This window comes from Nerophis ophidion, linkage group LG01 (assembly GCF_033978795.1).
Source record: "Nerophis ophidion isolate RoL-2023_Sa linkage group LG01, RoL_Noph_v1.0, whole genome shotgun sequence".
Taxonomy (NCBI): Eukaryota; Metazoa; Chordata; class Actinopteri; order Syngnathiformes; family Syngnathidae; genus Nerophis; species Nerophis ophidion.
The window spans coordinates 38,586,235-38,613,734 of record NC_084611.1 but is presented as its reverse complement, the minus strand read 5'-3'; the positions used below and the strand labels follow the sequence as shown (position 1 = coordinate 38,613,734).

The window sequence follows — 27,500 nt, the reverse complement described above, 5'->3', positions numbered from 1 at the left end:
GGACTTTAATATCCATATGAATACCCCATCGGACCCACCGTGCGTAGCGCTCCAGACTATAATTGAAATGAACCCACGCATCGCAACGGTATTACGATAGACCTAGTGCTTGTCAGGGGTATCACCGTTTCCAAAGTTACGATACTCCCGTATACTAAAGTATTGTCCAATCATTACCTTATAAAATTCGAGGTTCAGACGCATGTTCGGCAAACTAATAATAATAACTGCTATAGCAGCCGCAACATTAATACGGCCACAACGACAACTCTTGCTGACCTACTGCCCTCGGTAATGGCACCATTCCCAAAGTATGTGGGCTCTATTGATAACCTCACTAACAACTTTAACGACGCCCTGCGCGAAACCATTGATAAAATAGCACCGCTAAAGTTAAAAAAGGCTCCAAAAAAGCGTACCTCGTGGTTTACAGAAGAAACTAGAGCTCAGAAATGATTATGTAGAAAGTTGGAACGCAAATGGCGCACGACTAAACTTGAGGTGCACCATCAAGCGTGGAGTGATGGTTTAATAACTTATAAACGCATGCTTACCTTAGATAAAGCTAAATATTACTCAAATCTCATCCACCGTAATAAAAACGATCCTAAATTTTTGTTTAGTCTGGTAGCATCGCTAACCCAACAAGGGACTCCTTCCAGTAACTCCACCCACTCAGCTGATGACTTTATGCAATTCTTTAGTAAGAAAATTGAAGTCATTAGAAAGGAGATTAAAGACAATGCGTCCCAGCTACAACTGGGTTCTATTAACACTGACACGATTGTATATACGGCGGATACTGGCCTCCAAAATAGTTTCTCTTGTTTTGAGGAAATAACATTAGAGGAATTGTTACAACGTGTAAATGGAATAAAACAAACAACATGTTTACTTGACCCACTTCCTGGGAAACTGATCAAGGAGCTCTTTGTATTATTAGGTCCATCAGTGCTAAATATTATAAACTTATCACTTTCCTCGGGCACTATTCCCCTAGCATTATTCATCCTCTTCTTAAAAGACCTAACCTCGATCCTGACCTCATGGTAAACTACCGACCGGTGTCTCACCTGCCCTTTATTTCAAAAATCCTCGAAAAAATTGTTGCGGAGCAGTTAAATGAACACTTAGCGTCTAACAATCTATGTGAAACCTTTCAATCCGGTTTCAGGGCAAATCACTCCACGGAGACAGCCCTCGCAAAAATGACTAATGATCTATTGCTAACGATGGATTCTGATGCGTCATCTATGTTGCTGCTCCTCGATCTTAGCGCTGCTTTCGATACCGTCGATCACAATATTTTATTAGAACGTATCAAAACACAAATTGGTATGTCAGACTTAGCCCTGTCTTGGTTTAACTCTTATCTTACTGATAGGATGCAGTGCGTCTCCCATAACAATGTGACCTCGGACTACATTAAGGTAACGTGTGGAGTTCCCCAGGGTTCGGTCCTTGGACCTGCACTCTTCAGCAACTACATGCTGCTGCTAGGTGACATCATACGCAAATACGGTGTTAGCTTTCACTGTTATGCTGATGACACCCAACTCTACATGCCCCTAAAGCTGACCAACACGCCGGATTGTAGTCAGCTGGAGGCGTGTCTTAATGAAATTAAACAATGGATGTCCGCTAACTTTTTCTAACTCAACGCCAAAACAACGGAAATGCTGATTATCGGTCCTGCTAGACACCGACCTCTATTTAATAATACAACTCTAACATTTGACAACCAAACAATTAAACAAGGCGACTCGGTAAAGAATCTGGGTGTTATCTTTGACCCAACTCTCTCCTTTGAGGCACACATTAAAAGCGTTACTAAAACGGCCTTCTTTCATCTCCGTAATATCGCTAAAATTCGCTCCATTCTGTCCACAAAGACGCTGAGATCATTATCCATGCGTTTGTTACATCTCGTCTCGATTACTGTAACGTATTATTTTCGGGTCTCCCCATGTCTAGCATTAAAAGATTACAGTTGGTACAAAATGCGGCTGCTAGACTTTTGACAAGAACAAGAAAGTTTGATCACATTACGCCTGTACTGGCTCACCTGCACTGGCTTCCTGTGCACTTAAGATGTGACTTTAAGGTTTTACTACTTACGTATAAAATACTACACGGTCTAGCTCCATCCTATCTTGCCGATTGTATTGTACCATATGTCCCGGCAAGAAATCTGCGTTCAAAGGACTCCGGCTTATTAATGATTCCCAAAGCCCAAAAAAAGTCTGTGGGCTATAGAGCGTTTTCATTTCGGGCTCCAGTACTCTGGAATGCCCTCTTGGTAAAAGTTCGAGATGCCACCTCAGTAGAAGCATTTAAGTCTCACCTTAAAACTCATTTGTATACTCTAGCCTTTAAATAGACTCCCTTTTTAGATCAGTTGATCTGCCGTTTCTTTTCTTTTTCTTCTATGTCCCACTCTCCCTTGTGGAGGGGGTCCGGTCCGATCCGGTGGCCATGTACTGCTCGCCTATGTATCGGCTGGGGACATCTCTGCGCTGCTGATCCGCCTCCGCTTGGGATGTTTTCCTGCTGGCTCCGCTGTGAACGGGACTCTCGCTGCTGTGTTGGATCCGCTTTGGACTGGACTCTTGCGACTGTGTTGGATCCATTTTGGATTTAACTTTCACAGTATCATGTTAGACCCGCTCGACATCCATTGCTTTCCTCCTCTCCAAGGTTCTCATAGTCATCATTGTCACCGACGTCCCACTGGGTGTGAGTTTTCCTGCCCTTATGTGGGCCTACCGAGGATGTCGTAGTGGTTTGTGCAGCCCTTTGAGACACTAGTGATTTAGGGCTATATAAGTAAACATTGATTGATTGATTGATTGCTCTTTGTGCCATGTCTGCCGGTAAAATGTGCAGACACTCTGGCACATTCAATGGGGGTCTGGCGGCAGATTTCTTTGACTTTATCGTTGGAAATGCATCTGCTTTGAGTGTTCGAGGATATCCACACAATATTGCCATCTCTGTAGTAGCATAGCTTTCGTCGGTAAAGTGTGCGGAACAAACGACCATTTAGTCGGCTTTCCCCACACCCTCGTATTTTGAACAAATTTCGTCCAATTTCTTGCCACTTTCGCATCTTTGGGCCAGTGGTGCAACTTGAATACCTCCCTGTTAGTGTTGTTACACCCTCCGACGAGGCATGATGTCTCCAAGGTTCCAGAAAATAGTCGAAAAAACTGAAAATAATAGAGCTGAGACGCGGTGTTTGTAACGTCTTTGAGAAAATGGCGGCTTAATTACCTAGGTGATGTCACGTTCTGATGTCATCGCTCCGAGAGCGATAAATAGAAAGGCGTTTAATTCGCTAAAATTCACCCATGTAGAGTTCGGAAATGGGTTAAAAAAATATACGGTCTTTTTTTCTGCAACATCAAGGTATATATTGACGCTTACATAGGTCTGGTGATAATGTTCCCCTTTAATACGGAAAAACTGAATTGTGTCGTTTTTATACAGTTATTATTTAAATTTGTTATTAGTATTATTTTACTTGTGGTTTCCCTGTTACTAATTTATATCAGTTTTTTTTTAAAACTATATTTAGATTTGAGTTTTGATGGTACAATAAATACTCATGTTTTCAAATTAATTAATAATCATGTTATTAATCTTGGCTTAAATATCAATCATAATAATTGTGATTATTATTTTTGCCATAATCATCCAGCCCTATAGGGAGGACCGTGGTCTGATATTTTTTAAATTTATGCACACGTTAAACGTGCAATTTCAATGTTGATGTGCATCTATGGCTTTGGCGATCACAATTTTTTTTTAAATTTCAACTATCTTCATTAAAATACCGCATTTTTCGGAGTATAAGTCGCTCCGGAGTATAGGTCGCACCTGCTAAAAATGCATAATAAAGAAGGAAAAAAACATACATAAGTTGCATTTTTGGGGGAAATTTAGTTGATAAAACCCAACACCAAAAATAGACATTTGAAAGGCAATTTAAAATAAATAAAGAATAGTGAACAACAGGCTGAATAAGTGTACGTTGTATGACACATAAATAACCAACTGAGAAGGTGCCTGGTATGTTAATGTAACATGGTAAAAATCATTCAAATAACTGTAACATATACAACATGCTATACGTTTACCAAACAATCTGTCACTCCTATTTGCTAAGTCCGATTAAAACTTATACGTCTAGTCTCTTACGTGAATGAGCTAGATAATATTATTTGATATTTTACGGTAATGTGTTAATAATTTCACACACAAGTCGCTCCTGAGTATATGTCGCACCCCGGGCAAACTATGAACAAAAACTGCGACTTATAGTCCAAAAATACGGTACACATAGAGCAGGGGTCTCAAACTCACTTTACCTGGGGGGCCACTGGATGCAGAGTCTGGATGAGGCTGGGCCGCAGAAAATTTTGCATACTCCTCAGCATGTTTAGTTGTGTGATGACATTTCAAATTGTATCCCTCGTGCACCGCAACTTTCTCCGTGCAAATAAGACACGTCGGGTTGCCCCTGTGCTCAACAAAGAAATATTGCATCTCCCACTTTTCCTGGAATTGTCTTTGCTGATCACTACTCTTTCTCTTCACTGCAGGCCTTGAAAAAGACATGTTTGGGGTTGTGGAATATATTTGTATTTAGCCGACACATGGAGAATAATGTTATTTCCGCAATGTGTGTCGTTACCCTTTTCCTCCCTACAGCAACACGGCGGTCGGCGGATAATAGCCGGGAAAGTAACAGGATAGCGAGCGCAAAAAAGTGACGGCTCCCAGAGTGTTATCCGGCGTCATATAGAAATATATGTAGAGGTTCATCGTGTGAAGCAATGCAAATTAAATAATAAAAAAAAACAAATAACAATTTGAATTGGTCCAGGTTATCGGGGACTGTTAATACTGACGGACAGGTGTCGCAGTGTGACTGCAGTCGGGCACATAAGACAACCCTCGTCTCCATGGCAACGTCTCTGTTGCTTTCACTCACTTGCCCCTTTTCCACTAACACCGGGGTAGGCAACCCAGAACGTTGACAGGGCCATTTTGGACCCAAATAACACAACGTTGTCAAGCGCCATTCATATAAAACCTGCGGGCCGCACTAACATTAAACTTACATATTAAGGTGGGTGCCGCAAAATAACGTCTCGCGGGCCGCAATTGGCCCGCAGGCCACGTGTCTGAGACCCCTGACATAGAGGCTATAAATGGGGCTTTATGCCATTAGGAACAACACATCAGACACACAAAATAACAAACAAAAACATAACAAACTGAAGTAACAAACAAAGGAAGTCATAAAACATAATGCTCTTGCTGGAGGTAGTAAAATGGACATGAAAACAGTGAAAAGGGACACCTTGGTGGCGGTATCAGACAAAGAAACTATGTTTAACATAACTTGGCCGAAGGTAACAAAGAAAAGCAAAAAAAGCAAAAAAAAAACAGTTGGAAAACCAAACATTTTTGGCAGACATAACACAGAGGCACTAAGCAAACATAAAGCAGCAAAGAAAACAACCTTACTGGAGGTAGTGACACATGATATTATGATAGTGGCAACAACTAAAAGGAGGTGGTAAAAACCTTCCTGGTCGAGGTAACACAAACAAGACATGACAAGCAATCTTGGTTATAAATTATAACCTTGGTGTAAGTAACACTTAAAAAGAAGCAACTTCTTCCCACGAAATGGCGATGAAAACAACTTTGGTGAAACCAAGGCGGTTCCAAAATAACTGACTGGGAGTAGACAACAAAGAAATTATGTTCAACAAATTGTTTTGCCGCAGGAAATTAGCAAAAAAGATTTGTTGGCAGAGATGGCATGCAAACACTGAACAAACCCCAAACTTTTTTTTTTAATTAAAGTTACTGTTCTCGCTGGAGGTAACAAATAAAATAAAAAATATGGTCAAAGTACCTGTGAATGCGTGGGTTCCCTCCGGGTACTCCGGCTTCCTCCCACTTCCAAAGACATGCACCTGGGGATAGGTTGATTGGCAACACTAAATGGTCCCTAGTGTGTGAATGTGAGTGTGAATGTTGTCTGTCTATCTGTGTTGGCCCTGCGATGAATTGGCGACTTGTCCAGGGTGTACCCCGCCTTCCGCCCGATTGTAGCTGAGATAGGAGGCAGGAACCCCCCGCGACCTCAAAAGGGAATAAGCAGTAGAAAATGGATGGATGGATGGATGGTCAAAGTAATGGTTTAGTTTATTTGGAACATGCTTGAAAAGGTCCCGATACCAATATTTTGATACTTTTAAATACTTTTCTAAGTAAAGGGGACCACAAAAAATGGCATTATTGGCTTTATTTTAACAAATAATCTTACGGAACAATAAACATATGTTTCTTATTTCAATTGAAGAAGAACTTTGTCTTTAAATAAAATAGTGAAGATACTAGACCAAGGGTCACCAACCTTTTTGAAACCAAGAGCTACTTCTTGGGTACTGATTATTGCGAAGGGCTACCAGTTTGATACACACTTAAATAAATTGCCAGATATAGCCAATTTGCTCAATTTACCTTTAAGTCTATGTCATTATTAATAATTGATTTTTATCTTTGTGGAAACACTGATCATCTTAATGATTTCTCACAATAAATATATATTTTTGATCACATGTTTTAAATTGGTTAAACTCCAATCTGCACTTTCTTAGAATATATATATAACGAATTGGACCAAGCTATATTTCTAACAAAGACAAATCATTATTTCTTCTAGATTTTCCAGAACAACATTTTCAAAACAAATTCAAAAGACTTTGAAATAAGATTTAAATTTGATTCTACAGATTTTCTAGATTTGCCAAAATATTTTTTTTGAATTTTAATCATAATAAATTTGAATAAATATTTCACAAATATTCTTCGTCAAAAAACAGAAGCTAAAATTAGGAATTAAATCAAAATGTATTTATTATTCTTGACAATAAAAAAATTTTTTTTTATTTGAACATTGATTTAAATTGTCAGGAAAGAAGAGGAAGGAATTTAAAAGGTAAAAGGTATATGTGTTTAAAAATCCTAAAATAATTTTTATGGTTGTATTTTTTCTCTAAAATTGTATTTCTGAAAGTTATAAGAAGCAAAGTTAAAAAATTGTTTTTAATTTATTTAAACAAGTGAAGACCAAGTCTTTAAAATATTTTCTTGGATTTTCAAATTCTATTTGAGTTTTGTCTCTCTTTTAATTAAAATTGTCGAGCAAAGAGAGACAAGCTTGCTAGTAAATAAATACAATTTGATAAATAGAGGCAGCTAACTGGTAAGTGTTGCTGTGACGGACTCACGCCGTCGTCTTGCGGGTTCCATGGACCACCAAAGAAGGACATGACTTCGGGCAAGGTAGACTTGCTTTATTTTCCCACACAAGCTTGTCTGCGGTCGGGTCGCGCTTCCGCTGCGTCTCCCGTCTCCCTCTGCTGCTCGCTCAGCCGTCTGCTTTTCAGCAGCACTTACTTCAGTCCGCCTCTTCTTGTCTCCGTCTCCGCCGTTGTATGTGTTTTTCTCGCTCCGCACCATCACCAGCCCCGTTCTCTCCTCCTTCTCCCCTTTTATACAGCGAGAGGAGATACGTTAATCGTGTACAGGTGCGCGATACACACACCTGATCTTGTTTGTGGCATCGCTCCCGGCACGCCCCGCCTCCTCGCCGCCATCTTGGGCTGGGCTTCAGCGTGCCCGGCCTCTCTGTCAGACCGTCGGCTCCGCCTCTCCACAGGTGCTATTTGAGATATTTTTAGAACAGGCCAGCGGTCGACTCATCTGGTCCTTATGGCCTACCTGGTGCTCGCGGGCACCGCGTTTCTGCCCCCTGTACTAGGTAACCTGTCCTTTAGTAGTAAGTAAGCAAACAGAGGCTCCTAATTTGTCTGCTGACGAATGCAGCAACAAATTGTGTTACCATTCTATTATTTTGTCAGAATTATAATGGACAAGCTGTAAAAAATGTATTATTAATCCACTTGTTCATTTACTGTTAATATCTGCTTACTTTCTTTTTTAATATGTTCTTTCTACACTTCTGTTAAAATGTAATAAACACTTATGCTTCAGTTGTTTGGATACTTTACATCAGTTTTGGATGATACCACAAATTTAGGTATCGATCCGATACAAAGTCATACATTGGTCATATTCAAAGTCCTTATGTGTCCAGGGACGTATTTCCTAAGTTTATAAACATAATATGAATTTCAAAAGAAAGGAAAAAAGATTTTGTGATGATAAAAATTATAGATGTTATCATAGTAGTATTGACTAAATACGGTATTGTACTTGGTATCATTACAGTGGATGTTAGGTGTAGATCCACCCATGGCATTTGTTTACATTCAGGAGTGCTAGCTTTTATTAGCGGGGACGCCACAAATTTAAGTATCGATCTGATACCAAGTATCATACATTGGTCATAGTTAAAGTCCTCATGTGTCCAGGGGCGCATTTCCTGAGTTTATAAATATAATATGAATTTTAAAAGAAAGGAAAAAAGATTTTGTGACAATAAAAAATATCGATGTAATCATAGTGGTATTGAATAAATACGGTATTGTATTTGGTATCATTACAGTGGATGTTAGGTGTAGATCCACCCATGGCATTTGTTTACATTCAGGAGTGCTATCTTTTGTTAGCGGCGACGCCGGTGAGCTCTTGTATCCTACTACGGTGTGTAGTGAAGCATGTTTAGCTATTCCTCGTCCTGAATGAATGATACTTGTAAGAAACGTACTTTATTCGTCCCAATGGAGTCAGGGATTAGTGATTTAGAAGTAGCTACTACACTGCCAACTGCGGATGGATGTTAGCTGAAGAATGTCTTAAAACAGTGGTTCTCAAATGGGGGTACGCGTACCCCTGGGGGTACTTGAAGGTATGCCAAGGGGTACGTAAAATTAAAAAAAAAAAATTCTAAAAATAGCAACAATTAAAAAAATCCTTAATAAATATATTTATTGAATAATACTCCAACAAAATATGAATGTAAGTTCATAAACTATGAAAAAAATACAACAATGCAATATTCAGTGTTGACAGCTAGATTTTTTTGTTGACATGTTCCATAAATATTGAGGTCAAAGATTTTATTTTTTTGTGAAGAAATGTTTAGAATTAAGTTCATAAATCCAAATGGATCTCTATTACAATCCCCAAAGAGGGCACTTTAAGTTGATGATTAGTTCTATGTGTAGAAATCTTTATTTATAATTGAATCACTTGTTTATTTTTCAACAAGTTTTTAGTTAATTTTATATCTTTTTTTCCAAATAGTTCAAGACACCACTACAAATGAGCAATATTTTGCACTGTTGTACAATTTAATAAATCAGAAACTGATGACACAGTGCTGTATTTTACTTCTTTATCTCTTTTTTTCAACCAAAAATGCTTTGCTCTGATTAGGGTGTACTTGAATTAAAAAAATGCTCACAGGGGGTACATCACTGAAAAAAGGTTGAGAACCACTGTCTTAAAACACTTCTTCCTAAGGGGGTTTCAGTGTTATAACTTCCCCTTTAACTTCAGTTTTTAGGCCAAAATGCGTTCGTTCTCCCTTTTCTGTGTACACACCCGTATCTGACTGTAAGTACTCTGTCATTGTGCGCTGCCGAACATGCTCCTATGCTTGTAAAACCAGCAATGTCATGACAAGACAAAGGCACCCTGTCTTGCCTGTTAAACCCGGTATTTTTCAAACAGAGTATAGTTCTTTTTGATTCATTATTACCTCGATAGTATACTAGTACCGGTATACCGTGCACTAGCACAGTTCAAATTGTCTGAAAAGCAGGAGGAAGAGGGGCAGCATAACCTTCTTGTTAAAGAAAGCACATATACAAAACCACTGAATACTTAAAAAGTTTAAATAAAGAAAACTGCACCGACAATCTATATGATGTTTGGTGACAATGTAGCAATTGTTCTAGATTTCAAGACCTCAAATATTCTTTATTATTTTGCTAATTTGTGGAGAAAGAGAGGTTTGGATTAAACAACATTGCCTTAAAAGTGTATTCCCGTGGACTGAGCCATTGAAGAAATCATACACTTGTCCTACACTTAAAATCATGTAGGCTGTGTAGCTGTTGACGACTGATTGACAACATTAGTGTCACAGGCTAGTCTTGCACCATTTCTTGCTACCGGTCCTCACAGAGGAGGCCCAGTTAAGCCTGTCATCGCTTCCTCTTGCGGAGCTGTAATGCTGCCCTTTGCTAATTTGGTTACACACGCACTTTCACATAAAGCATTCATGGAGATCCTCTTGTTTTAATGTAGCAGCACACTTGTCCAGGCATATCCTGAACTGGTTGTACTGGCTGTCTATATAGTAATCATTTTAAATATTGAAAATATACAAACCCCATTTCCATATGAGTTGGGAAATTGTGTTAGATGTAAATATAAATGGTCCGGGTGACACGATGTCGAATATTTCCAAAACCAATTTGAAATGTAGACTCGTCAGACCACAAAACACTTTTCCGCTTTGCATCAGTCCATCATAGATGATCTCAGGCCCAGACAAGCCAGCGGCGTTTCTGGATGTTGTTGATAAATGGCTTTCGCTTTGCATGGTAGAGCTTTAACTTGCACTTACAGATGTAGTGACGAACTGTATTTAGTGACAGTGGTTTTCTGAAGTGTTCCTGAGCCCAAGTGGTGATATCCTTTAGAGATTGATGTCGGTTTTTGACACAGTGCCGTCTGAGGGATCGAAGGTCACGGTAATTCAATGTTGGTTTCCGGCCATGCCGCTTATGTGTAGTGATTTCTCCAGATTCTCTGAACCTTTTGATGATATTATGGACTCTAGATATTGAAATCCCAAAATTTATTGTACTTGCACTTTGAGAAACATTGTTCTTAAACTTTGACTATTTGCTCATGCAGTTGTGGACAAAGGGGTGTACCTCCCCCCATCCTTTCTTGTGAAAGACTGAGCATTTTTTGGGAAGGTGTTTTAATACCCAATCACGGCACCCAGCTGTTCCAATTAGCCTGCACACCTGGGAGATGTTCTAAATAAGTGTTTGATGAGCATTCCTCAACTTTATCAGTATTTACTGCCACCTTTCCCAACTTCTTTGTCACGTGTTGCTGGCATCAAATTCTTAAGTTAATGATTATTTGCACAAAAAAAAATGTTTATCTGTTTGAACCTCAAATATGTTCTTTGTAGCATATTTAACTGAATAGGGGTTAAAAATGATTTTAAAATCATTGTATTCCGTTTATATTTACATCTAACACAATTTCCCAACTCATATGGAAACAGGTTTTGTACACTATTGGAATTAGGGCTGGGCGATATATCGCGGGTTTATCTCTGTGTCCCCTTTTTAACACCAATGATTGTAGATGATTTTAGAACTATTTCCTATACCAACACCCGAACTCCAACATACTTTTTAATTTTTGTTTAAGCATTTTCACAATGACACGTCCAATCAAAATCAAAAATCGGTTTGATATAATTGCAGTTGTCTCTTTTTGTAACTCTTTTTAAATTCAAAGATACTCCCGCTACTTTTTAAGTCTTTTTTTAGAGAATTTTATGCTTTCACACCAACAACAGACAATTATGTAAACACAAATGGTCAGTTTCGGAGTTAAACTTGTGCTGAAAACAACATTTTGTTGCACTTGTGCAATGACAATGCCCCTACTCTTCAGGGCTAGCCTCAGGTCTTCAGACCAGGGTCTTCTAAAGCAGTGTTTTTTTGACCACTGTGCCACGGCCGTGAGATACAGTCTGGTGTGCTGTGGGAGATTATCTAATTTCACCTATTTGGGTTAAAACAATTCTTTTGCAAACCAGTTAGTACAGTCTGCAAATTATGGGCTGTTGTTGAGTATCGGTATTGTTTAGAGCTCGGCTGAGTAACCTTGTACTACTCTTCCATATCAGTAGGTGGCAGCTAGTAGCTAATTGCTCTATAAATGTCGGAAACAGCGGGATCCAGCGTGCAGGTAAAAAGGTGTCCAATGCTTAAACCAAAAATAAACAAAAGGTGAGTGCCCCGAAGAAAAGGCATTGAAGCTTAGGAAAGGCTATGCATAACGAAACTAAAACTGAACAGACTACAAAGTAAACTAAAACAGAATGCAGGACGACAGCAAAGACTTACTGTGGAGCAAAGACTGCGTCCACAATGTACATCCGAACACGACATGACAAATCAACAATGTCCACACAAAGAAGGATAAAAACAACTGAAACATTGCTAAAACAAAGTAGATGCGGGAAATATCGCTCAAAGGAAGACATTAAACTGCTACAGGAAAATATCATAAAAAGAGAAAAAGCCACTAAGAGCATGACAAGAACTAAAACACTACACACAGGAAAACCGAAAAAAAAATCAAAATAAGTCAGGGGGTGATGTGACAGTTTGTGACAGTTCACCTACTTTGAGACAAGAGCTATAGTGATGGATGCTTGGTTATGTTTAAAGTCATATCCAACATTTGCGACTTTTTACTGTCAACTGAGTTTCGTTTTTTTTTTTAATGACTTCTGCTGGTGGTGTGCCTCCATATTTTTTCAATGAATAAAATGCGCTTTGGCTCAAAAAAGGTTGAAAAACACTGTTCTAAAGATCCTAAAAACTTGTTTTAAAACCCTTGGAGACCTGGCATTCCAGGCAATAGCTCCCAGACTCTGGAACAATTTGCACCCCTCCCTCCGTGATCTTGACTGTGTTTAAACTTTTAAGAAACATTTGAAAACTTCTCTTTTTAGTAAAGCTTTTAGTTAATGCACCTTTTAATTATCATTTTTAATCCACTTTGTATACTTTTTATGATGTTGTTTTGAATTGAATTGTTGTCTTACTTCACCTATGTTTTGTACAGCGCTTTGTGATCTAATCTATGAAAGCGCTTTTTAAATAAAACGTACTTACTGACTTACTTAAAATGAAGATCCATCCATTCAAATTGGCCATCATGTAAATTGTATTATCTCTACAGACCTAAAACAACCTATTTAAAAAGGCCATATAAAACCAAAACAATGAAAATCCATTGATGCTTGCTGTACTGCACTTTTGACTGATAGTGCACAGGTGCAGATAGATGCAAATTCTACACATGCTTTGTTCTTGTTGACATTTTTTTCAAAGATCCTCTGTATTAGGGCTGGGCGATTTGGCCTTTTTTTAATATCTTAATATTTTTAGGCCATGTCACGATACACAATATATATCTCGGTATTTTGCCTTAGTCTTGAATGAACACTTGATGCAAATAATAACACCAATATGATGATTCTGTGTATCTACATTAAAACATTGTTGTTCATACAGCATTAATATATGCTCATTTTAAACATTCATGCAGAGAGAATTGACCAAAACTGTATTAAGCAGTGGCACAAAGATTCATGTCATTTCAAAACAGAAAGTGCAAAATTGTCAGAGACATTTTAAAACAAGCTATTACTGCACTTGTGTGCATGATGTCACTAAGATGACATATCAAAACTTTTTGTACAGAACACCACTACAATAGTTTCAAACAAATAAAGTGCACTTTTGTGCATGATGACACAGAAGATATTTCAATAAGTGTCAAATAAAAATGAGCTGCATATTAGCAAATCAAATCCTTCGCTATGTGGTAGGTTCCTGTGGATGTTATCTCCTCCTGTTGACTATTTTTTTCATACCGTGTCGATGTGGAAATGGTTGCCTTGGCATTTTGTTGGTGTGGCACCGAACGGAGATGTTGATATGCAGTTTCAAGCACTTTTCATTCTCTAGCAGGTGACTTTTCAAATGATGCTACAAATTAGCAGTAATGCTACTTTTTGTAGCAACGCTTTTGCCCCACACTTGACAAATTACGGTTGTCTGTTCGATATATTCCTGCTTGAAACCAAACCACCGCCAGATGATGAACCCCCTGCTGTTTTTCTTGGGAATTAATTCTTCCTTCCTTTGTTACCAGATTTGCGGCTTCTTTCTCTCGTATTAACACTCGCATCACAGCTAACGTTACCCATGATGCTACCTCTCCGTTCCGCGAGGGCGTATACGCACAGTATTTGACGTATGTAAGAAGGTGCGCTTGTTTAAGTCTCTGAGAAGGAGAGACAACAAAGAGTGATAAATGCCTGCAGTGTAATGCCCGCAGCTAAAAGCAACTGCCTGAGAACATATACTCGAATATCACGATATAGGCATTTTCTATATCGCACACAGACAAACCCGCGATATATCGAGTTTTTCGATATATAGCACTGCCCTACTCTATTTATTTCCTTTTTTCACCAAGATGTACAGTTTCGGGGGTTATGGACGAACAGAGATACAAGTTCCGGTAGCCAAGTTGTAGAGTGACTAACTCCTCGCCAGTTACCGTATTTTTCGGATTATAAGTCGCTCCGAAGTATACGTTGCACAGGCCAAAAATGCATGATAAAGAAGGAGAAAAACATATATACGTCGCACTGGAGTATAAGTCACATTTTTGGGGGAAATTTATTTGATAAAACCCAACACCAAGAATCGACATTTGAAAGGCAATTTAAAATAAAGAATAGTGAACAACAGGCTGAATAAGTGTACGTTATATGACACATAAATAACCAACTGAGAAGGTGCCTGGTATGTTAACGTAACATATTATGGTAAGAGTCATTCAAATAACTATAACATATAGACCATGCTTTACGTTTACCAAACAATCTGTCACTCCTAATCGATAAATCCCATGAAATCTTCTTCCTCGATGTCGCTTCTAAACAACTCTGCCAACTTCAAAGATATGCGCAGCTTCCTCTTGTCGTTTTCTGCTGCATATTTCACTACGTCCAGGTTGTAATCTGCAGTACATGATTTCCTTTTCGGTGTAATTTTTGTCCAGCCCTTCTCAGTTTTTATAAGTTACGGCCAACGATGAAATGATCCATTTTAATAGCTACGGCAGTAGCATATAGCATATAGCAGTTAGCATTCCATGACCAACAATGCACTTCTGCCATGACCCTTCCCCGCCAAATTCTTATTGGTTGACTTGTATGTGACGATTGCTGACGTGTGTGACAATTGCTGACATTTTCTTGGTCTCTTCCGCGCATGAGATAAATAATAATATTTGATATTGTGTAATCTCCAGTACATGATTTCCTTTTCGATGCAATTTTTGTCTAACCCTTCTCAGTTTTTATAAGTTACCGCAAACAATTAAATGATCCATTTTAATAGCTACGGCAGTAGCATATAGAGGTTAGCATTCCATGACCCATAATGCACTTCTGCCATGACCCTCCCCCGCCAAATTCTTATTGGTTGACTTGTATGTGACGATTGCTGACATGTGTGTGACGATTGCTGACATTTTCTTGGTCTCTTCCGCGCATGAGATAAATAATAATATTTGATATTGTGTAATCTCCAGTACATGATTTCCTTTTCGATGCAATTTTTGTCTAGCCCTTCTCAGTTTTTATAAGTTACCGCCAACAATTAAATGATCCATTTTAATAGCTACGGCAGTAGCATATAGCAGTTAGCATTCCATGACCCATAATGCACTTCTGCCATGACCCTCCCCCGCCAAATTCTTATTGGTTGACTTGTATGTGACGATTGCTGACATGTGTGTGACGATTGCTGACATTTTCTTGGTCTCTTCCGCGAATGAGATAAATAATATTATTTGATATTGTGTAATCTGCAGTACATGATTTCCTTTTCGGTGCAATTTTTGTCTAGCCCTTCTCAGTTTTTATAAGTTACCGCCAACAATGAAATGATCCATTTTAATAGCTACGGCAGTAGCATATAGCAGTTAGCATTCCATGACCCACAATGCACTTCTGCTATGACCCTCCCCCGCCAAATTCTTATTGGTTGACATGTATGTGACGATTGCTGACGTGTGTGACGATTGCTGACATTTTCTTCGTCTCTTCCGCGAATGAGATAAATAATATTATTTGGTATTTTAGGGTACATAAGTCGCTCCGGAGTATATCTCTCACCCCCGGCCAAACTATGAAAAAAACTATGACTTTTTAGTCCGAAAAATACGATATATATGATGATTTTCACCTTTTACTACAAAAGTTCATGAAAAGACTGCAAAATCCCTCGTGTTGCAAAACACTGCCATAGTAACTTGGTCCAGAGAAGAATGATGTTGAACTGTCCCCTCGTCATCACTTTTTCATTCTGTCCTGTCGGTGCATATAGTTTGTTTCATGAGCTGAAAGCTGATCTAATGGGGGCTGTCTGGCATTGGGAGTTCAGCCACGGATCAGTGACGTGACCGCGGGAGCCTTGGGGGGCCTCGACGCTCTGATCATGTGAAGGGATTGTATGGTCTTTATCAATTATTAATACTAATCGCCACATAGTCGCTGCCCTTCTATTCAGGTCCTCCCTTCTCTGTCACTGTCGACATTTTGTGTGTTGAAATCAATCCACCTTCTGTCTTTTTTCTTCAGTTAGCACAATAATAATGATTCTGATATTGTTCTTTCACAGATTGGAGACTTGAAAGACCACTACCACTTTTTCCACAGTCGGACAATAAAGAGGTCGACTTTGTCCAGTCGTGGACGCCATAGTTTCATTTCAATGGAGCCCAAGGTGAGCATGTCGTCCTTTTTTCAGATGCTTTATCCATGTTCATGTTTGCCGTCACGATGGTACTTGGTATTACATTTCTTTGTTGTTCTTTTAGTTTTATTTCCTCAGGTTTGAGCCATGTCATGTGACTACTACCCCTTTGCCACTCTTAATGATGGACAATCAAACAAACACTCTAGGGCTCCCACCTGCAAATATGAGTTCAAACAGTGACTTGGGCAGTACATTATTTATGACGAATGATGTGCTGTATTTTGCACAGTATAAGTCACTCCTGCCGAAAATGCATAATAAAGAAGGAAAAAAACGTATAAGTTGCACTGGAGTATAAGTCGCATTTTTGGGGGAAATTTATTTGATAAAACTAGGGGTGTAACGGTACACAAAAATTTCGGTTTGGTCCGTAACCTCGGTTTAGAGGTCACGGTTCGGTTCATTTTCGGTACAGTAAGAAAACAACAAAATATATTTTTTTGGATTATTTATTTACCAAATTTGCAAAATCTTCCACCAAAAATATTTTTCTTACTGGAATATTTGATGTTAAGTAATGGGAACCTTGGCTAGGACAATAATTCATAATAACATTGATTTTGATTCAATTTTATGTTTTCAGCAATGACAGTTTGAAAGAAAAAAAAACTGCTTTGTTTTAGTAATCAACATTGCAACTTTTTCTAAATTACATTTAACCTTCAAGCTTTTTTAATTTTACTTTTGTTATGTTATTGTTTATTTTAATAGTATTTTTAGAATGTGCCGTGGGCCTTTAAAACATTAGCTGTGGGCCCCAAATGGCCTCCGGGGCACACTTTTGACACCCCTGCTATAGATAATAAAAAAATAAATCTGATAAATCAATGGATAAAAAGCAGAGCCTGGAGACGCATGCGCGTTTATCTCAACTCTCTCGCTCTCTGCCCCCCCCTCACGAATACCGCTTTTGCGCGCACAATGTGTTTTGTTTTTAACCCCTTCTTAGCCCTGAACGTACATTGTTAATACACGCAACCATAACACAAAATACCGGACATTTGAGGCATTTAAGAAATTCTGCCCTGACAGCCCCGCAAAAGAGGACATGTCCGGTGAAAAGAGGACGTAAGGTCAGTCTATCCTAACCCGGTTGCTGCTAGCATGCTAGCAAAAGAGGACATGTCCGGTGCTACCAGCGATCGGGCTAGGACAGACTGACCATACGTCCTATTTTTACCGGACAAGTCCTCTTTTGCGGGGCTGTCAGGGCAGAGTTTCTCAAATGTCTCAAATGTCCGGCATTTTGAGTATTGTTTATGCTACTTAATATGTCCGTCTGGAAACTCGTTCGGTACAACTCCGCACCGAACCGAAACCCCCATACCGAAACGGTTCAGTACAAATACACGTACCATTACACCCCTAGATAAAACCCAACACCAAGAAAAGACATTTGAAAGGCAATTTAAAATAAATAAATAATAGTGAACAACAGGCTGAATAAGTGTACGTTATATGACGCATATATAACCAACTGAGAAGGTGCCTGGTATGTTAACGTAACATATTATGGTAAGAGTCATTCAAATAACTATAAAATATAGCGTATTTTTCGGACTAGAAGTCGCAGTTTTTTTTCATAGTTTGGCCGGGGGTGCGACTTATACTCAGGAGCGACATATGTGTGAAATTATTACCACATTACCGTAAAATATCAAATAATATTATTTTGCTCATTCACGAAAGAGACTAGACGTATAACATTTCATGGGATTTAGCAATTAGGAGTGACGGATTGTTTGGTAAACGTATAGCATTTTCTATATGTCAGTGGTTCGCAACCTTTTTTCAGTGATGTACCCCCTGTGACAATTTTTTTTAGTTTAAGTTCCCCCAAATCAGAGCAAAGCATTTTTGGTTGAAAAAAAGAGATAAAGAAGTAAAATACAGCACTATGTCATCAGTTTCTGATTTATTAAATTGTATAACAGTGCAAAATATTGCTCATTTGTAGTGGTCTGTCTTGAACTATTTGGAAAAAAATATATAAAATTAACTAAAAACTTGTTGAAAAATAAACAAATGATTCAATTATAAATAAAGATTTCTACACATAGAAGTAATCATCAACTTAAAGTGCTCTCTTTAGGGATTGTAATAGAGATCCATTTGCATTTATGAACTTAATTCTAAACATTTCTTCACAAAAAAATAAAATCTTTAACCTCAATATTTATGGAACATGTCAACAAAAAAATCTAGTTGTCAACACTGAATATTGCATTGTTACATTTCTTTTCACAGTTTATGAACTTACATTCATATTTTGTTAAAGTATTATTCAATAAAGGATTTTTGAATTGTTGCTATTAGAATATTTTAAAAAAATCTCACGTACCACTTGGCATACCTACAAGAACCCCCAGGGGTACGCGAACCCCCATTTGAGAACCACTGCTATATGTTATAGTTATTTGAATGACTCTTACCATAATATGTTACGTTAACATATGTTACCTTCTGAGTTGGTTATTTATGCGTCATATAACGTACACTTATTCAGCCGGCTGTTCACCATTCTTAATTTATTTTAAATTGCCTTTCAGATGTCTATTCTTGGTGTTGGGTTTTATCAAATAAATTTCCCCCAAAAATGCGACTTATACTCCAGTGCGACTTATATACGTTTTTTCCCTTCTTTATTATGCATTTTCGGCAGGTGCGACTTATACTCCGGAGCGACTTATACTCCGAAAAATACGGTAGAACATGCTATACGTTTGCCAAACAATCTGTCACTCCTAATTGCTAAATCCGATGAAATCTTTTACGTTTAGTCTCTTACGTGAGTGAGATAAATAATATTATTTGATATTTTACGGTAATGTGTTGACAATTTTACACATAAGTTGCTCCTGAGTATAAGTCGCACCCCCGGCCAAACTATGAAAAAAACTGCGACTTATAGTCTGAAACATACGGTACATGCTATTTGTTTTGATATGTTTTGGCTGTCCTGTTTACTTCTAACCTACATGTTGCACTGACTCAACTTCCAAGGTCATTTATTCCATTTGGGCCAGCGAATACTTTAAAAAAGTGCAATTTTACCTGGTATAAACCCTCCCCGGTCCACTTCCCTACAACAGGTCATGCATCAGACCCCGACTCCATTATTTATGCTGCCTGAACCCTATACTGCATCGATGCACTGGCTTTTGTTTAGTTCTACAAGGCTGATTAACCAGAGTCTGCTACTGACTTCATTGAAATGCAAACAACACAGTGATGAATAAAACAGCTCTCTGAGACCTTAAATCCCTGCCAGTAAACTTTTGTATGCACTTGTTCAAAGTCTGACTTATTATTATTAATAGAGATGTCCGATATTGACTTTTTTGCCGATATCCGATATTCCGATATTGTCCAACTCTTAATTACCGATTTCGAAATATATACGGTCGTGGAACTAACACATTATTATGCCTAATTTTGTTGTGATGCCCTGCTGGATGCATTAAACAAATTAACAAGGTTTTCCATAATAAGAGAACAACTTCTCCCTCAAATTATGGAAAAAAGTGCCAACATGGCACTGCAATATTTATTACTGAAGTCACAAAGTGCATTATTTTTTTTAACATGCCTCAAAACAGCAGCTTGGAATTTGGGACATGCTCTCCCTGAGATAATCCTGATACACACTACAACTATAGGAAATACTATTCTTTGACTTTCACAAAGTCTAAGTCTAAGAAAGTGCATTCTTCTTCTTTTTTTTTAACATGCCCCAAAACAACAGCTACAAAAACAATGAAGGCACACAGCTTCAGTCCAGAGTATACTAGAGTAATAAAGTAAACAATAACATAGTTCTCCTTTAGTGCAAGATTGCCTGGCATACTGTATAACGAAATTATAAACTGGGCTCAATCTGCCCAGCTCTAACGTATTTGTATGAGTAACACAAATGTTCTGCAAGTTAGTGGTGAGTGCTTGAAGTGGCTTACCAGTCAGCCAGAGCTTCTTAAATGCTCCGTTGAGACAGGGCACCTCTGTTCACTGGAAGCTGCAAAGTGTGCGCCATGCAGGGCAGACTAGCCACACCAAACTCCACCCTAGCTTTTGCCATACTGCGTGCGTTGTCCCTGACCACAACGTGAGCTTTCTCTCCGCGGTGGTTTTCGTTTTATTTTTGTTTTTTCTCGGCGGAGTCTTTAAGCGACAATTGTGTGGTACTACTTTTTTCGGTGTTTGCTTTTCATCCATCTTCCACTTGTATTCATCGTGTATCTCCTTATGATTCTTGAAGTGGTGAGAGATCAAATTGCTCGTCTTGGTTCCTCCTCCCATAACCAACTTTTTGCAGTCATTGCAAATTGCCAGTTTTTTATCTGTCAGACACACTTTAAAATAATCCCAAACCATAGACATGGTGTCGTTAGTCAGTCACCAAGCGAGCTCACTTGTTAGCCACAGCTACAGCACCGGCAACAACACACTCTTGTTGTTATGCTCCGCTCGCGGTGGTTTGATGAGGTCATCAAGCGTCTCCAGGAAACCTCTCATGCTGCAGTGGTGCTGCAACTCCTGTGTTGTGTGTGGGAGAGGGGCAGGGGAGGGGCTGCTGACTGGGTTTATATCCATGTTTTACTGGATATGTATCGCTCCGTACAACAGCGTTTTAAAAAGTCATTAATTTTACTTTTTGAAACAGATACCCATAATTTCCGATATTACATTTTAAAGCATTTGTCCGCCGATAATATCGGCAGGCCGATATTATCGGACAGCTCTAATTATTAGTTATCATTATCTGTTTCATCGTGGCTATTGTTCAGAATTTGTGCAAAACCCCAAAATGTTCATTTATTTTGAAGCAAATTTAGCTACCGAGCTGCACTGTTCAGTTCGGTTTGTCACTGTAAGTGACAGATGGATCAGGCTTGCATTTCTAAAGTAGGTATGCAATGTTTGCGTCCGCTGCTGAAATAGTTTGACATAATTGTTGGACAGTGTGTAATTCACCATAAATCTAACAAAAAGAAGACAAACGTGACATCACATACATATTTCCTGACTTAGGGATTATTTTGAGTCATTCTTTCAATTATATCCCGCAAGGTGGCGGTTATTGTTAATAACTAGTTTGGAAAGTGACGGGGAAGGTAGGGCTGGGCGATATATCGATATACATGATATATCGCCAGTTTGTCTTTGTGCGATATAGAAAATGACTATATCTTGATATTCGAGTATACGTTCTCACGCAGTTGCTTTTAGCTGCAGGCATGCGTTTCCCACTTGTTCTTGTCTCTCCTCACAGAAACTTAAAACAAGCGCACCTTCTTACAGTCGTGACTTGTGCAACGTCTCACGCTTCCGCGGAGCAGAGAGGTAGCGACATAGTAGCGTTAGCTGTGATGCTAGCGGACCGGTGCGAGTGGTAATATGACAGAACGAAGGTGCGAATATGGTAACAAATGAAGGAAGAATTATTTCCCAAGAAAAACAGCAGGGGGTCCATCGTCTGGCGGTGGTTTGGCTTCAAGATGGAAGATGTTCAACAATTATGCGGCAAAAGCGTTGCTACAAAAAGTAGCAGCACTGCTAATGTGTAGCATCATTTGAAAAGTCACCCGCTAGAGAATGAAGAGTGCTTCAAACTCCGCATGTCGACATCTCCGTTCGGTGCCACACCAACAAAATGCCGAGGCAACCATTTCCACATCAACACCGTATGAAAAAATAGTTAACAACAGAAGGAGATAACGTCCGAAGAAAGCTACCACATAGCGAAGGACAAACACTATTTGATTTCCTAATTATACAGCTCATTTTTATTTAACAGCTATTGAAATATCTTGTGTGGCATCATGCACAAAAGTGCACTTTATTTGTTTTAAACTATTGTAGTGGTGTTCTGTACAAAAAGTGCACTTTATTTTAGTGTTGTTTTGATATGTCATCTTAGTGACACCATGCACAAAAGTGCACTAATAGCTTGTTTTAAAATGTCTCTGACAATCTTGCACTTTCTGTTTTGAAATGACATGAATGTTTGTGCCACTGCTTAATAACTGTTTAATAAATACAGTTTTGGTTAATTGACTTAGTTATGATTTCCCTCTCTGCATTGAAGTTTAAAATGAGCATATATTAATGCTGTATGAAGAAGAATGTTTTAACTTAGACACATAGAGTCATCATACTGCTGTGATTATATGCATCAAGTGTTCATTCAAGGCTAAGGCAAAATATCGAGATATATATCGTGTATCGTGACAAGGCGTACAAATATCGAGATGTTAATAAAAGGCCATATTGCCAAGCCCTAGAGTAAGGTCACTTAAGTTTACATTTGAATGTGAACATAAGGATTTTTTTTACATTAAGTCAAGTTAGCTTGTTTTGTAGCCCATCTTCTACAACAGGGGTCGGCAACCCAAAATGTTGAAAGAGCCATATTGGACCAAAAATACAAAAACAAATCCGTCTGGAGCCGCAAAAAATTAAAAGCCATATTACATACAGATAGTGTGTCATGAGATATAAATTGAATTATGACTACTTAAGGAAACCAAATGAACTCAAATATAGCTACAAATGAGGCATGGTAATGCAATATGTACATACAGTATAGCTAGCTTAAAAAGCATGTTAGCATTGATTAGCTTGCAGTCATGCAGTGACCAAATATATCTGATTATCACTCCACATAAGTCAATAACATCAACAAAACTCACCTTTGTGCATTCATGCACAATGTTATTAGTTTGGTGGACAAAATGAGAAATAAAAAGAAGTAGCATAAAAACACATCTTAGAAAGTCGGAGAAAGTTGTACACGGCTCCAGATCCGCGGGTTGCCGACCCCTGTTCTACAAGCTTCCTCAAACGCCATGTCAGACCCCTTTTTTCTCTCAACATACTGGCTTTCTTGGCCCTGCCATTTTGGAGCTTGATTTGTGTCCCGGCACCAGCTGGCCTAGAGACTCTGGCCTGATCAGACTAGAAAGATTAAAAGAGATAAAACAAAAAAAAGTGTGTAGGGGGGGAGAAGGAGAGGTGGCGCACCGATGTGTGCGTAATCGTCATGATGGCTAGTTAGTCTGCCACGCAGCTAATTTACGTCTCGCTATAATCACCGCCGTGTGTTTGTGCGTGCGAGATTGAGTCAGACGGGCGGGAAGCGGTGTCGTGAACTTTTTCTAGCGCATCCACGCAAGTTACCGTCGACACACGGCACTTTATGGCGTCGTTTTAGGTATGGTGTAGCCTGACAATCAGATCATAGAGCTTTTAGTTGCATTGTTTCCTTCGTAGCTGCATGTATTGAATTGTTGAACTTAGTAACACAGTGCATACCCTATAGTAGGGCTGGGCGATTAGGCCTTTTTTTAATATCGCGATATTTTTAGGCCATATCGCGATACACGATATATATCTCGATATTTTGCCTTAGCCTTGAATGATCACTTGATGCATATAATCCCAGCAGTATGATGATTCTATGTGTCTACATTAAAACATTCTTCTTCATACTGCATTAATATATTCTCATTTTAAACTTTCATGCAGAGACGGAAATCACAACTACTGTATTTTTCGGATTATAAATCGCTCTGGAGTATACGTCGCACCGGCCGAAAATGCATAATAAAGAAGGAAAAAAACATATATGTTGCACTGGAGTATAAGTCTCATTTTTGGGGGTAATTTATTTGATAAAAACCCAACACCAAGAATAGGCATTTGAAAGGCAATTTAAAATAAATAAAGAATAGTGAACAGGTTGAATAAGAGTACGTTATATGACGCATAAATAACCAACTGAGAACGCAACATATGTTAACGTAACATATTATGGTAAGAGTCATTCAAATAACTATAACATATAGAACATGCTATACCTTTACCAAACAATCTGTCACTCCTAATCAATAAATCCCATGACATCTTCTTCCTGGATGTCAACTCTGCCAACTCCAAATGTATGTGCCGCTTCCTCTTGTCGTTTTCTGCTGCATATTTCACTACGTCCACCTTGTAATCTGCAGTACATGATTTCCTTTTCGGTGCCATTTTTGTTCAGCCCTTCTCAGTTTTTATAAGTTACTGCCAACGATGAAATGATCCATTTTAATAGCTACGGCAGTAGCACATAGCATATAACAGTTAGCATTCCATGACCCACAATGCACTTCTGCCATGACCCTCCCCCGCTGACTTTTTATTGGTTGACGTGTATGTGACGATTGCTGACGTGTGTGTGACAATTTCTGACATTTTCTTCGTCTCTTCCGCGAATGAGATAAATAATATTATTTGATACTTTACGGCAGGGGTCACCAACGCGGTGCCCGCGGGCACCAGGTAGCCCGTGTGTACCAGATGAGTCGCCCGCTGGCCTGTTCTAAAGATAGCTCAAATAGCGGCACTTACCAGTGAGCTGCCTCTATTTTTAAAATTTTATTTATTTACTAGCAAGTTGGTCTCACTTTGCTCGACATTTTTAATTTTAAGAGAGACAAAATTCAAATAGAATTTGAAAATCCAAGCAAATATTTTAAAGACTTGGTCTTCACTTGTTTAAATAAAATCATTTATTTTTTTACTTTGCTCCTTATAACTTTCAGAAAGACAATTTTAGAGAAAAAAATACAACCTTAAAAATGGTTTTAGGATTTTTAAACACATATACCTTTTTACCTTTTAAATTCCTTCCTCTTCTTTCCTGACAATTTGAATCAATGTTCAAGTATTTATTTATTTTTTGTAAAGAATAATAAATACATTTTAATTTAATTCTTCATTTTAGCCTCTGTTTTTTCGACGAAGAATATTTGTGAAATATTTCTTCAAACTTATTATGATTAAAAAATTATCTGGCAAATCTAGAAAATCTGTAGAATCAAATTTAAATCTTATTTCAAAGTGGATTTTAACCTATTTAAAACCAAATTCTAAAATTAAACTTAATCAGGAAAAATTCCTAAAATGTTCCATAAATTCTTTTTTTAATTTTTTCAAAAAGATTCAAATTAGCTAGTTTTTCTCTTAATTTTTTCGGTCGAATTTTGGAATTTTGAAGAGTTGAAATTGAAGATAAACTGTTTCGAAATTTAATTTTAATTTTTTTCGTGTTTTTTCCTCTTTTAAACCGTTTATTAAAGTGTTTTTTTCATTATTTATTCTCAACAAAAAACCTTTCTTAAAAGGAAAAAAGAATTTACGATGGAATGAGACAGAAATACCCATTTTTTTATATATATATATATAGATTTATTAATTAAAGATAAATTGAACAAATTGGCTATTTCTGGCAATTTATTCAAGTGTGTATCAAACTGGTAGCCCTTCGTAATAATCAGTACCCAAGAAGTAGCTCTTGGTTTCAAAAAGGTTGGTGACCCCTGCTTTACAGTAATGTGTTAATAATTTCACACATAAGTTGCTCCGGAGTATATGTGGCACCCCCGGCCAAACTATGAAAAAAAAACTGCGACTTATAGTCCGAAAAATACGGAAAGTCAATTGACCAAAACTGTGTTTATTAAACCGTTATTAAGCAGTGGCACAAACATTCATGTCATTTCAAAACAGAAAGTGCAAGATTGTCAGAGACATTTTAAAACAAGCTAATAGTGCACTAAACAACACAAAATTAAACAAAAAAACATTAAATTAAAGTGCACTTTTTGTACAAAACGCCACTAATATAGTTAGAAACAAATAAAGTGCACTTTTGTGCATTATGTCACACAAGATATTTCAATAACTGTCCAATAAAAATTAGCTGCGTAATAGGAAATCAAATCGCTATGTGGTAGGTTACTGCGGACGTTATCTCTTTATGTTGTTCATTATTTTTTTCATACGGTGTTGATCTGGAAATGTTTGCCTCTGCATTTTGTTGGTGTGGCACCGAATGGAGATGTTGAAATGCGGAGTAAGCACTCTTCATTCTCTAGCAGGTGACTTTTCAAATGATTCTACATATTAGTAGTAATGCTGCTTTTTGTAGCAACGCTTTTGCCACACACTTTAAAAATTACGGTTGTCTGTTCGACATATTCCCACCTAAAGCCAAACCACGGCCAGACGATGGACCCCGTGCTGTTTTTCTTGGGAAATAATTCTTCCTTCATTTGTTACCAGATTTGCACCTTCTTTCTCTCATATTACCACCCTCACCACAGCTAACGTCACTCATGATGCTACCTCTCTGCTCCGCGAGGGCGTATACGTATGTGACGTATGTAAGAAGGTGCGCTTGCTGTCTGTGAGAAGGAGAGACAAAGAGTGAAAAGAGCCTGTAGTGTAATGCCCGCAGCTAAGAACGTATACTCGAATATCACGATGTAGTCATTTTCTACATCGCACACAGACAAACCCGCGATATATCGAGTATATCGCCCAGCCTTATACCAAACCCTAATTTTGGCTGCTGCAATGTACATCCCTAATTTTTTGAACTGCTATACTTCACAATACATTTACCTCAACTCCAAATTTATAACAGTTGTTTTTTAAACCTGTGCACAGATTTGTAGAGGAGGAAAATTCAGTTTGTTGCCTGAGGACATCTGCGTCTCCGTGGATTTGAGTTGCAGCGTCTAGTCTTGTGTTGGCTACGTGTAAGAAAAAGCTGATCCGCCCACTGCGGTCCTTCTCCCGTCATAACAATTGTAGCCGAGTGGTGAATGTTAACTGCTTTATTGAAATGTAACCAGCCTGAAACAAGACATGGAAAGAATGCTGATTGAGTGTGGAGCTGTGACTGATTGCGATGGCGATGACATACTGTACCTCCACTTGGGACAAACATCCTTCTCCTGTAGGCATTGTTTCCTGCCTTGTTCTCAAGACTTTTTCACAATAACAAATGATGAATAA

General features: G+C 38.3%; 1 protein-coding gene across 4 annotated transcripts in view; it reads left to right on the top strand.

The window, feature by feature from the left end:
* The window catches only part of pcsk5b (proprotein convertase subtilisin/kexin type 5b), a 305,406-nt gene that overhangs the window by 33,057 nt on the left and 244,849 nt on the right, over positions 1–27,500 (top strand). For all 4 annotated transcript variants that reach the window (XM_061902184.1, XM_061902182.1, XM_061902180.1 and 1 more), the window contains exon 2: positions 16,521–16,625. In XM_061902184.1, coding sequence (XP_061758168.1) covers positions 16,521–16,625 — 105 coding nt within the window. The remainder of the gene's footprint in view (positions 1–16,520; positions 16,626–27,500) is intronic.